The sequence below is a fragment of the Buteo buteo genome, chromosome 4 (genome assembly GCF_964188355.1).
Source record: "Buteo buteo chromosome 4, bButBut1.hap1.1, whole genome shotgun sequence".
In the NCBI taxonomy this organism is placed as follows: Eukaryota; Metazoa; Chordata; class Aves; order Accipitriformes; family Accipitridae; genus Buteo; species Buteo buteo.
Genome location: NC_134174.1, coordinates 63,329,525 through 63,343,272, shown reverse-complemented (window position 1 = coordinate 63,343,272; position 13,748 = coordinate 63,329,525). Strand labels below are relative to the sequence as shown.

The following is a 13,748-nucleotide window of genomic DNA, read 5'->3' as shown; positions in this document are numbered from 1 at the left end:
CACCACAAGGAGGTCTTAGAGAGGTCATTCAAGAAATAACATATTTCTCTATCTGCTTTCCCAACTATGCTCACGGAGCCAGAGCTTACTTCCTTCACTGGACTCCATGAATAATCCCAGTGTCACGGTATTATTCAACCTGTAAACTCCTAATAACCAAGAAAAAACCGTTAGCAACTTGAAATCATAGCAAGGTTAAACATTAAAGCGTTGTGCCGTCATATTATGCCATTACTTTTAGGCAATCCATTTGCAGTACAGACTGCCATGAAAGGGCTGCAAGCGGAGCACGGCTCATACCTGTGCTACACACACTGGCAGTCGTTCGAGGCATCTAATATTTATGATATACAGAAAAAGAGATGCATTCCCCATGAGAGCTGGAGGCAAACGGCATCGCAAAAAAGGAAAACAATATGCTGAATCCATCAAAGTTTGTTACTTCATAGACTTTTCACAGCCAAATAAACATTTTGCAGCTGGAGGTCTGCATGAGCCAGAGTGACAAACGTCCCGAGACCTGCTAGAGATTTCAGATTAGAGAATGAGATGAGAGACGTTGATCCTGTGCACGTATACAGGACAGAGGCGAGTATTTAGTGTACAGGTCCTGAAGAATAACGACCTGAAACCACCTTTTTTTTCTTTTTTTTTCCCCAGGATTGGCAGGGTTTGGGGGAAGGCTGGGAGACTTGGGTTGGGTTTATTTTTTTTTGAAGCACATTGTGGCCAGCAGCCTACTGGCACGTATCGCACTCCTCCACGGCATTAGAAGTGATCGCTGACCTTACGACAGCTTCAGATGGTCAGAGATTTGACGGGTAAATTCGAGCAGCGCCCATTTTAACAGTGTTCACCTGGGAGGGACCTTCTCTTTCAGCCCTTGGCGCAACCCTGATTTTTTTGCCAATCCTCAGATGTCACAGGGATGGCTCCTTCGAATACTGCCATCAGCTGGCAAATTCCAACATTTCTCATTCACAGGTTTTCGCTTTTCTTCATCTCTGGAACAAGTAGGCTGTGGTCAAAGCTGCTTAGGCAGGTGGCTTTTGACACTTTTGAACAGGTTTTTTTGGGCAGTGACCTCCACCAACAATTCTTAAGAAACTAATCTGTTTCTGGAGAGGAGAACCTCTTGTGAGTCAGTAGCAGCTGACGAGATGGGAAATCAGGGATAAGAATTTGACAGCGGAGTAAGGCCGCTAGTGGGGTGCTACAGATCTGCAATAGGACTTGGACTATTCAGTGTATTCATAAATGGTCTGGAAAAAAGATAAATAGCAAGATGACATTTGCTGCCAAGATGAATTTCTTCAGGACAGTTGTAACAAAAACAGCCTGCGAAGAGTTGCAGGAGTACGTTGCAGTATTGAATCACTTAAGAGTTAGGAAGAAAAAAAAAAAAGTGATTAAATTCTGTGTCAGACAGCACAGTATCGCACATGAAGGAAAACAACTCTTGCTATATACACCAAACAATGGGCTCTAAATTAAATGTTGCAGCTCAGGAGACAAATTTCTGAGGTTGCTGTCAGTAGGCCTAGTAATGAACGCTCGTGACAGTGGGGAAAAAAAGCAAACAAACATCAAGTTAAGATTGTGACAGTGAAAAAGTACGAAGTGATCGGCATCACTGTGCCACTGCCCATAGTGCACACACACACTGTGTAGTTTTGGTCACCCATTTCAAAAAGGATACAGAATTAGAAGATGCAAAGGGACAGAGATGATAGACTTGGACCTTTCTGCCTGGAGAAAGGCTACTAAGGGGATGTGATAAAGGGTTGTAAAATCATGAATGACCTAATAGAAATTAGGGCAGAAGCAATGAAATCAACATGTTAAAAAACAAACAAACAAAACCACAATAAAACCCAGAAATATTTGACTGATTTGCAGATAATTACCTTTCTTTCACCTCCAAGACACTTCCACATCTCCACAATGACTGCTTTCTGAGGCTGCCAAAACATAAGTCATACATCAGCCCTCATGAAGTACACGTGGGGAAGTCCGCATGCTTTTGTTACATGGTGGAACTCATCGCCACAGGAAGCTGCTCAGGCCAAAATTAGAAGTGTGGTCAAAAAATGGATTAAATAAATTCATAAAGGATAGATCCCTCTATTAAGTACCATAGGGCAAAGCCACCTTCTGCTCAAGAAGTCCCTAGAGTGGGAGGCTGAAAAAATAGGCTTGGGGAAGGATTGTTGTATCCATGCCTTTCCATAGGCACGTGCTGCTATTCAGTGTCAGGCAATGACAGGTGGCAAGGAGGAGCTTGACTCCAAACACCTTTTTGTTCTATTTCCAGCTCTCCAAACCAGAGAGCTAGTGGTTTTTTTTAATTCCTGAACCATTCCCACGTTTCTCATTGAGCAAATAGTGGAAGGAGATGCACACTAAACGTGCAAGGCTTCCAGGAAAAGGTGGACTGTAGCCTTGAGAGAAGCTTACATCATACGTAAGTCATCCGGATAGTTCTTCCTAAAACTCGGCTGCTGGTGAAATAAACAAAGCACAAACTTTCCCAGATGTGTGCTTCATGAGGAATTCTGTCAACGTATGATTTATAACTTGGCATCCTCAGAAAACACAAAATCATGATTCAGCGATGAAGTGTAGATGTGGATTTGCTACGGAGGGAGACGGAAAGGGTTTATTCATATATTAGTCCAAACTCCTGTATTTGTAAGCTTTTTCACTGCTTCCAAATGTTGCACTGGACAACTGTTCTTCCTTTAATAGTGGGAAGATTAAGGCTGAGTGTTCAGATTCTCTTAATTTTCCATAACTGCTGGCTGAGTAAAATTTCCTCTGCAAACCTTGCAGGGTGAGCAATTGCATTTTTGCATCATGCTTCACAACAAAAGAGCAGAGGTAGGTTGTTCCATTGGATTTCTGCTGGAGAAAGGTTTGCCATGCAAGTAGCAAGATCAACCCTACAGAAAACAACCCTATTGATTTCTAGTGTGCTTATCACTAGAATCTCTCCTGCTGGACCAAAGGCAACCAACTTCATAGGGACCCAGAGCACTGGGGGAGAAAAAAAAAAAAAAATTCTGTAACAACCAAAACTAAAGAAGATGAAAGAAAGCACATTGACTGAAAGGAATTCCCAATCTAACTTTCATCCCCAGTAAGAAACAAAACCAAACCTGTGAGGGAGCAGGAAGGAAAGCAATTGGAAGATGAAATCAGCAGAAACCTAAGAAAAAATTGAATGACGAGCATTGAACAGCACCCATAAGAAATATATCTATCTTCCACCAATATTTTGGCAACCTTGGCTAAATAATGGTTCTTTCCAACTCATCTGCTTTTTAAAGATGTCAGTTCCCTTACCCTGCCTACAGGAGTATTTTGACGGAAATGTCACTGGGGACTCATTGGTGTTGTTTTCACTTGGCATCATTGACATCTTCCCTTTGTTTCTGAATCTCCTCTTCTAGCTGCATTTCTCTCTTTTTTCACTTTTTTCACAAGATGAGATTCTCCATCAGTGCCTTCTGCAGATGCTGCCAAGTGAACACAACTGGCACGTCACAGAGTTTCTCCATTCTCCTGGCAGGTAGTCCCTTTTCTGGGATGCACTAGATGGCTAGACAGAATTGAGGGAGCACGCTCAGTCAGGCAGAGTCTAAAGCTTTCATTGTAAATAAAGACTTGCTATAGAATTATGGTCTCCCATAACACATGCATAGGGGGAAAAAAAAAGAACAGTTTCAGTCATTTTAGATAGGAACCTTGTCACACAGACTAAACACTGACCAAAGCACAATTGAGGATAATACAAGAAAGAAAATACATAAAGCCTTAGATGTGTCCAGCAAACGGACATTTAATCCAATCTAATTAAATATGTTTTAAACAGTACATCAAAGACTTGTCAAGTTCAAAGGTGGTGTCAGAAACAGAGGACAGGGAAAATAAACCAGAAAGATTAGAAGAGCAGGAAGAATACAATACAGGAATTTTGGTCCAGAAAAATTTAGATTACTGCAACAGAGAGAGGAAACAAAATCATCCAAATTTATTCACTGGGACAATGATGCTAGGAAAAGGGGAATGGTCCAGGAGCATTGGGAGCTAGTAAACAGCATCCCAAAAGTCACCATGCTACATGCCCACACAAGGTAGAGATTGGCTCTTTGAGTAGTTAAGCAAAAGAGGTATTGTACCAAAAATAAGGTAACTTCTAGAACTTGTAACATAACCTCAGCCTACCAGGAAAAGCCAAGCTCACAGTGCAATCATGTATTCAATGGGACCCAAGAGAATACTCAACCAATGCAAAAATAGCTGCTACTGCTTATTAACTGCCTCTTTGGCATCCTCAGGACAACAGGGAACTCCATAAGCAACCTCACTGATGGAAACTACTCTGAAATACCCTGATGTATCCTTTTTGGTGCTGCCTCTTTCCTAGGGCTCCTCCCCATTTGACCAGTTATTTCAGCTGATTTTTTTGGTGGGCCAGGGCGAGGACCAGATTGGGACTGCCCGCACGGCCAACCCCGTCCCCAGGCACACCTCCCAGGACCCACCGCTGGGAGTCAACTTGTCCTGAGGACTGACCGCACAAACTTTGAGGTGGACCATCCAAGCTGACGTGCTCAAAGAAGGAAAGAACAAAGCCTGTTAAACTTGGCAAGACTATAGCTGGTGAGACACAGAAAAGTGCCTGGAGAATGAAAACTGTTCAAAAGGGATTCGACGAGTAAGGAGATGAGAGTAAGGAAAATTTAATCAGAAAAATCAAGATTTCTTGGACTGCAAAAAGACTTTGAGAGATAGACCCCTATATGGAGTCATTTTGATACCAAAACTGTTTCAAACCTTGAAAAGAGCACGGAGAACAAGGGACAAAATGACACAGCAGGCCTCTTCTGATGGCTGCTAGTAGTTTGTTTCACTTCAGTTATATTGGTGCAGTTTTACTGACTGGAACAGCAGTGCAGCAGTGAGAACAGACTGATCCCAGAGCGCAAACAAGCTGCATGTCCAACCACCAAGCAGTCCCCCCATTGAGTCCATGGGACTACTTATGCATAGTAAGCACACCTGTAGGTGCTGGAAATGATGGATATACAAATTTTTCAGCCTTCGCCGTGCCACTGAGAAGGTAGCTGTGAATAACTATTTTCATCCTAGAGCACAGACAGCCGCCCTTCCTTCATTAATATTATTTGCATTATTCACTCCCAGGTCCGAATTGAGTCTCGAGCACTTGTGTGTATGTCGTGGTTTAACCCCAGCCAGTAACTAAGCACCACGCGGCCGCTCACTCACTCCCCCCTGCTCCTGAGAATCGGGAAAAAAAGTGAAACTCATGGGTTGAGATAAGAACAGTTTAATAGAACAGAAAAGAAGAAACTAATAATGACAATAATAACAATAATAAAATGACTACTAATAAAAGGATTGGAATACACAGAACAAGTGATGCACAAGGCAATTGCTCACCACTCGCTGACCGATGCTCAGCCAGTTCCCGAGCTGCGATCCCCTCCAGGCCAACTCCCCACAGTTTATATACTGGGCATGACGTCACATGGTATGGAATATCCCTTTGGCCAGTTTGGGTCAGCTGCCCTGGCTGTGTCCCCTCCCAAATTCTTGTGCCCCTCCAGCCTTCCTGCTGGCTGGGCATCAGAAGCTGAAAAATCCTTGTCTTAAGTCTAAACTCTACTTAGCAACAACTGAAAACATCAGGGTGTTATCAACATTATTCTCATACTGAACTCAAAACGTAACACTATACCAGCTTCTAGAAAGAAAATTAACTCTACCCCAGCTGGAACCAGGACGGTGTATTTCTACTCCTTTTAGCCTGCCCTTCTTCCCTGAATAAATGCTTGTGACAGTTTCTTCAGCTATATCTGAAGAGACATTATATGACCTAGGAGCAGCTGAGCCGGTTCTACAGACTTTGCAGCCTCATCCATCTTCCCCCTGCGTTTTGTTCCATCCTTTCATTTTAACAGGCAACTCTATGGATTTTTTTTTTTTTCAAAATTCAGTAAAATACCCATCATCTTTGCAATATTTTCTTTATAATGTTTACTGTAATTTTGGTTTCCCTGCCTAATCTTTCTCACAAAGCAGTATGCATTTTTTAAATCTTCCAAGCAAAATAATTACAACGATAATCCAGCTGAGTGTAATCAAACTGCAGGGTTCTTTATTTTCCTGGCCTTTTAATTTAATTTCACATCCTGTGGTCTTAAAGAAATATTAGGATTGTATCATCTTGTTATTGTTTGGATTATGTGCCTGTAAAAATAAGGAGCAATCAATTCTCTTCTTACCCACTGCCACACAGAAAATGTATACAGCATATAGAATATTTTTTAAATAGATATCCAGGGGGAGATCTCATAGATGAGCACAAGTCAGATCCTTAGCTCTCATTTTCACTGACACACACACACAAAAAAAAAAAAAAAAAAAAAAAAAGGAAAGGTAGTATTTCCTATCCAGAACCCTTGTTTACTTGTTGGATTTGACTAATATTTTATAAAGACAGTAACTGCTTTGATTAAAAAAAAAAAAAATTTTAAACTTTTTCAATGCACCAACATGGATCCTGATGTGATTTTGTGGATATTTTAGCCATGGAAATAATCCCATTGACTTTAGCACCACTACTTGCACTTAAATTAGAGCTTCAGTAGCTTTCTTTGGATCAATACAAACCAGAAGTCATTCACAGAGTAACACTGGCATAAGAATAGTGTAGGAGAAGAATCACCTACATGCCTAAACACATAAGGTCGGCCAAGCAATAAAAATACAAGTTCTATCTCTACACATGCAGAAGGACCCTGCCTACATCCTTGCAGTCAGCTTTGGGATTTAGGAGGATCAGAGCACATCTGTATTAATAAGTCTGAATACCCGACTGGGGCTTCAGACCCTTCACTGCAAGCATCAAAGTCCTCAGCATGCAGATTTCATCTTCTGAGTTGGGGAAAGAGATCATGAGCAGATCGTAGCTAGCAAAGCAGTACCTGGAAAGGGAGCTCATATTCCAAGAAGTAAGACTGAAATGATGCAGGGGTGGTTTTGGGGTTGGGGTTTTTCTTTGTTGTTGTTATTGGGTTTTTGGGTTTTTTTTCAGTAGTAACCCATTTTACTGTCTGCAGGTATAAAGGAAAAAGGAAGCAAGGTCAGCCACCGAACAGGTATAACATACCCCCAGGGCCTAGAAACAGCAAAGTCAGAGCTGTTGCATTCGTCTTTAGCGGTTTCTTCTTCATTGCCCTCAAAATGGGGCAGCGCACACCCATCCACCAACTCGCTGGTGACAAAGGCATGGACACTTGTGCTAGAGCCCATCTCAGGGCGAGACTGGGGCTGAGGCTTTCATTCTGGAGCTGTTTATCACAAGGACACACATCTTAGTTTGGTCCAAGTGCTGCTGGCCTGGTAGCACTCTCAGTAAAGCATCCCTAAAACCACCTCTTTCAGACATTTTTGCCTAAGTTATCTCAGAATATTCTTAATTAATACAAAAAGCTAGATACAGTCACAAAATTATACCTAGGTTCTTGTATAAATACTGAAAATTCTTTTCTGAGTGGACAATTTTGGCAACACCAAGTTAAAACCTTCTCAGAAAAGGAACATACTGATAACAAAGACAGGCAGTCTCTTCCTAGATTTATTATTTTGCACTTGAGGAAAGCAATCACAGGAGATTAATGGAGCAGATGTAAGTAGCTCTATTCAAACCTCCATAGTTAACATTTATTCTAGAAGTTTAACTAGCTAATAGCTCCTATGTGTTAATAACCTGAGAGACCATCACAGCTCAGTACTAAATATTTTTTAAATGCCTACAAACCCAACAAGCTAGACAGCAATTAGGCCATAACATCACAGTTCCACAGCAATAACACATGTGAAGGGGCACAGTCCTCTCTTCAGTAACAAAGTTTTGGGTGCAAAAGGTCTTGGTTTCTCCAGCACTGGCACATCCCAAGACCTGCTGCCCGTGCCTGCAAACTGGTGTAGTTGGCCACAGAGAGAACCCCAGAAGAACAGTGCCCACCAAGGGCACAGCTACAGCAGCTCTAACTTGCTCTGCATCAGCCCTGCTACAAAAAAAAAACAACACAGAAAGGGATTTCAAGGCAGTTCTACACACACACACATGCTTGCTCTAAGCCGGGTATGGCTACCGAAATAAGTCCCTTCTGTAAAAGGAGATGTTGAAGTCATTCAGACTTACACATTCTTTTCACAAAGGCCTGAAGAATCCTGCTTTCTGAATTTCCCTGATTAAAATAAAATGAAATGTTCTGGACTCTTCCGGCTATTTTATTTTTCCAGAAAGAAATGGTTACAGGCTTGAAAAGGAATATATTTTTTTTTAAACTACTGCTTAAAAGCACCCTGTTGCATCTGAAGTAACGGCTGATTCCATTCTTGAAATATATTTTTTTAAGCTATTGCAGTGCTGAGTGCTCTTGAACTCCAAAAAGAAAACCAAACTGAGTAACTGCATGCAAGCTTCCTCTGCTTACAGAGACAACATTTTCCTTACAAAGTACTTTGTTTTTATATCAAGGGATACAGGACAGGACCTTAGATTCTGCATTCAAAGCACTGGTTAACAAAGTTGCTAAAGTTTAAGTTGCAATAATCATATTCTCCATGGGGGTTCAGCTGTCACTACAGTCACCTACTTTCCTTCAAAATATGCTTTTCATTGTTCTACTGCCCCTTTTCCAATTGCTCCGCAGCCAAGTTCTTGGAAAGCAATCACGCTTCTTGTTTAGGATTTATTGCTAGTCTTTTGCCAATAAGGACACGCACAATCTCCCCTGTGATCATCCTGCAAGAGCAAGCTAAAAATACAGCAATTTATGAACAGGCACATTTTGCATGTTATATGGCATCGGTGTGCGTTCATCAAAAAATTCTGAGAGATATATATAAAAGAAGGTCGCCCCTTTTGGCTAGGGTGATCAAAGGCTCTGCTTGGGTGCCATAAATAAGCTTATTTTAGAATTCCAGTCTACCTAAAAAGGAAAAAAAAAGCATTTGTGTTGTGTTTTAGTGGTTGGAGAGTTGGTTTTTTTTCTTTTACCAGGTTTACATGGTAAACTTTGCACTTCAGAAACCCGAGGTCTGAGAAAAACAATAGTTTATCTTCCAAATTGCCTGGTTTAAAACTAATAACTGTGATGACTAATTTAGCAATCACTAAAACTTTAAAGTGGCGGGAATTGTCTGTCTGTACAAATTCGTAAAGGATTTTGCGATTTCAGAGTCAAGTTGTATTTGGGTTTTGAAACGCGTTTCAGGTTGTCTCGTGCACACAGAAGCAGCAGGTAACGTGAGAGAAGACTGATCCTTCCTTATAGACAGGAATGGATCATGAGGAAGAGTATCTAGGTAATCACCATGCCTTGGTCATGCTTATCTGGCCATATTGCTTGTTTTTCATACAAACATCACAGTTCAATCATCAGCCTCTTTGAAAGACTTGTCTTTTATCAGCTTATTGCTTTTGACAGGCAGGGGTAGATTCATGACTCTCTGGATGGGTTTTAAAGCTTGTCTGGGTTAGGGCTGTTAAAGTTCCGCTGAAATGCCGGAAGACTCAGTCCTCCACCAGTGGCTCCGCAGTTCTGATGATGTCCTCTGTCAAACAACCTTAAATTGGGATAATTAATTGGGATTCATTCACCAACCTGGAGCTGCTGCTAGCAGCACAGTGTATCTCCGTTACTAACGGCTAGATGATTCTGTGGTTCAGACACAATTGCTGAGATTCAGAAACCAGAAGGCTAATGAAAAGATCTAGATAAATGTTTCACCGCCTCATAATTTGGGGTTCTTACTCAACCCAAAACGACTGCAATTGTTACTATTTTGCTTTTCTTTTTATGACTCTCACCTTTCTTGTCTTCCCTTCTCTGCTTATTTATTTCTCCGGGCAATACAAGACAGTCCCAAATACCTATTTGGTTCCTATAATTAAACCAAAAGTATTTTCTATTCAGTCCTAAAAGGGACTAGTGGTTTGTGAAATGGGATTTTGCATCCAAGAAATGAGAAATGATAATTGAGGAAACAGCATAAATTTATTCCTAATGAATTATAAATGAACTTTCAAATGCAATAAAACGCCATTTTTTACGTGTTCAGACTGGCAGACTTCTGAGTATAACAAGTAACTTATGTGTAATTTTGTGTCAAGAACTTCATATTCTGCAAAAAGATGAAGATTTCCTGAGATTTATTCTCTGCTCAAAATTATTCAGTGAGATACATTTTTGTATGTGAACTGCATTTACTCTTTTTGTTGCTCTAATAAGATTACTCATGTCTCACATGGCATCAGTTAATTCTGGGTGTGCTTCTCATTGTAATCATCAGGATTCGAGTGCAAGTATTTGTACAAGAGTTATAAAACTTGCTTCCTGGTATTTCAGCTAAAAAGTTCACTTTGCATCCGGGGCTGCTTTAGTACAACTTAGTCACAAAGGAATTTACACAAGGGACCACAGAAAAAACGCTACCAAGGCCAAAGCAAATGAGTTGCAAAATTTAAACCAATATTTGCTAGAAAATGTTTGTGGTGGTCACTCAGCCCTACTTCTGAGTCCCTTACAAAAGTCCTCACCGCTGGACTTAACGTTGCAGGTCTACCTAAACCTCCCTTTGAAACTAATCTGAAATTTCCCTTTCGCTACTGATATTGGGTTTGTGTTCCCCTTGCAACTATGGTAAAACTTCTGCTTCTGCTAATGTTTGCAGAGTGGATCCCATCGTTTTCCTTCTTCCGACATTAACTACCACGTTGCAGGCACCAACCACCATGCAATTGAGCTAATATAGCTTTTACTTTTGACTTAACAAGTGGAAATGCACATGCATGTACTTGGCTTTGGCTACACGTTCACCCAACTAAGTGTACTGATGGAGTCTGCAGGACCTGGAACAAGCTTATTTTTAGATACCATAATCCTCAATATATTAACTTGCTTTTGCTCTTGGTCTTCCATATGCTGTCTGTCTTCTTCATCTGCAATGACATCCACCTAAATTACTCCCTGCAAATTTTAAAAACACTTTACTCACAGCCGCCTGCAATGATAACTCGAAATCTGGAAACGTACACAATACAGGCACACTACTTGTGGCTCTGATGTCAGGTACGTAACTTGTCCTTTGTTCTTCATTTCAAAAACTTTCACGCCCCCTCCAAAAAAGCTTTAAAAATAAATAAGCACCAGGCCTCAAAAAAATCTTGTTGGAGCTTCATACGTGGCTAAAAAAAAAGTTGGAGTATAGTTTGGAGTAAATCTTGATAAAGTTCTGCCATTTGGATCGTAGCTAACAGCCTCTTTAATACAATTTTAACACAATAAAACAACATTACTGTTACCGTCTTGCTGAGGATGGTAGAAAAAGACCATAAAACTGAATGGCACATTTAAAATTACTTGCAAAATATTGGCTCTCTGAAAACAGCACACAATAACTGTAATTAGTACCAGTCCTTTAAAGTATTCCTAAAGTCTGCTGAAATCTAAAGCAGCACTGTATTGCCGGTAGCAACAACTGCATCCGAAACAATATTAAAAATGACAAGAGAAAATAAAAATTCTCCATCCTAAGTCAGAAAGTTGTCATTCACTGGTCTGCTGAATGGAATAACACCTTTGCCCTTATTATTTATAGAGCTTTTTTGGGAGGATCTCGGGACTTTACTCTTTAGCTAAGCCTCACAAGTTCAACAGCCCGTGAGTTATATAAACATTATTTTACAATTTGAACTATTTTCCCAGCAAAAGGATCGCTCCGGGGGGGGACTACTTGAATTATTTCTTTTACAAAACTAATATTGCTTTACTCGTGCTTCCTTAGCTTCAGAGGGACCAAAACGCAAGTCCACCCGAGCAGTCCCTGGCCTCGCTAGCAAGGCGGTTCCAGGCACTCCAGAGGACAGTAGGAAAAAAAAAAGGGAAAAAAAAAAAAAAAAAAAAAGGCTGCAGGTTATACCGCACCTAAAAACGCCTAGCCAGTATTTCAGGGAATAGAAGCTCGAATAAAGGCGTGGGAAAAGGTCTTATTTTCAGCAACAAGCAAGGGAAAAAATACACGGACAACGCGGGGCTGCAGCCGGCAGAAAACGATGGCATCTTGGCAGCGATGCTGCAACCGTGAGACGTGTTGCTTGTGCGTGGCCCACGCTCATCCTCCTCCAGCCGGGGGTGGTGGTGATGGGGGGGGGATGATGCTCCCGGCTGGTGGACGGGGTCTCCGCGGGGAAACCGGGACAAGCCCCGAGTCCCCCCCCGGCTCCGCGGCGGGCAGCGCCCGGCTCCGCGCCCGCGTTGCGGGAGGATATCCTCCCCCCTCCGGGCACGCACGGAGAGAGGAAACCACGTCCCCTCCCCAAAGGAGGAAAAAAACCCAAAAAAAACCAAAACAAAAAAAAAAAACAAAAAAAGCCCTCCGAGGGCGATCCGCTGGCGGCTATCGGGGTTCGGCTTTGCGGGTCCGCGGGGGGATGTTCAGGAGAGCCCCCATCCGAGCGGATTTTTTTAACGATGCCGGAGGCACCGGCATCTCCCGGAGCATCCAGCTGCCCGTTCACGGCCGCGGCTGGCAGCCAGCGAGCCCCCCCCAAGCCCCAGCTCGGCGAGCCCCCCCCGGCCGGCTCCGCTCCCCGGGGCACCGGCAGGCTGGGGCGGCGGGGGGGGGGGGGGGGGGGGGTGGTGCTGAGCCCCCGGTTCTTCTGCCCGGCTCCGGTTGGGGACAAACAGAGTCTCTCAACAATGGGGCATGTTTGCAGCAACATGATATCACCTAATAACGCCGAATAAGGCAATGACTGTACGTTGAAGCGTATACGATCCTGCCGGTCTCACCACACGGCGCGGAAAGCTATTTGCAGATTTGCTAAAGCCCTTTTTGAATGAATGCATCTGCAGCTGACCTTTAACAATAGACGCTGAAATAGCACAATCTGTGGGACCAGATTTGAAAGGGGGGCTGAGGGGGGGAAGGGGGAAGGAAGAGATGGGTGAAAATTGTAATCTCTGCAATCTCATTCACTTCCTTTCCCAAACCTCCGCGCACAGCGGGGGAAAGCGGTATTTTCCTTCTCACCGGGGCTCTTCTCCCAACCCAACCGTTTCCAACACCGGCTCGGCCACATGGCACCCCGAAAGCCGCCGGGACCGCCCGCACCCCGCGGGCATCGCTCCGCGGAGGGGCGACTGCGACAGGGATGCTCCGGTCCCGGTGTCCGTCCGTTCCCCCCACCCCCCCCCCCCACTCCACTCCCGCCGCTCTCTCACCTTCCCTGGCTTTCAGCAAGACGGTGTTGGCAACGATGTTTTCCAGCTCCATTGACGAGCTCGGGCAGCGTAGGCAGGCGGCGGCACTGCAGCAGGACGTCACTCCCGAGGTGCGGAGTCTCCGGGCGACCACCCGCCTCCTGCCCCTAGCGCCTTATCCCCCCGTGCATGATCCCTCTGCCTTCCTCCCCTTCTCCTCCGCGCTCCCCCTCGGCGGAGGCGGCGCTCCCCCCCCCCCCCTCCCACCCTGCCCGCCCGCTCTTGCCTCTCGCCTCGCCCCGCTTACTCCATCCTCCGCCCCGCGGGCTCCCCGCCGGTTTGAGGGCTCCGGCTCTCCTCTGCCTCCCTCCCCCGGGGGTGTGGCACCGCGGAGCGGCCCCGCAGCCCCCGCGCAGGCGCCATCCCCGCCGGCTCCGCGGAGCC

At 43.9% G+C, this 13,748-nt stretch overlaps 1 protein-coding gene across 1 annotated transcript in view; it reads right to left on the bottom strand.

Annotated features, from left to right (window-relative positions):
• GRK5 (G protein-coupled receptor kinase 5) overlaps positions 1–13,559 on the bottom strand; it is a 166,754-nt gene extending 153,195 nt beyond the window's left edge. The window contains exon 1 of the mRNA XM_075026497.1: positions 13,326–13,559. Within this exon, the coding sequence (XP_074882598.1) occupies positions 13,326–13,377 (52 nt within the window). The 5' untranslated portion in view covers positions 13,378–13,559. The remainder of the gene's footprint in view (positions 1–13,325) is intronic.
• Between the last annotated feature and the right edge of the window lie 189 nt (positions 13,560–13,748).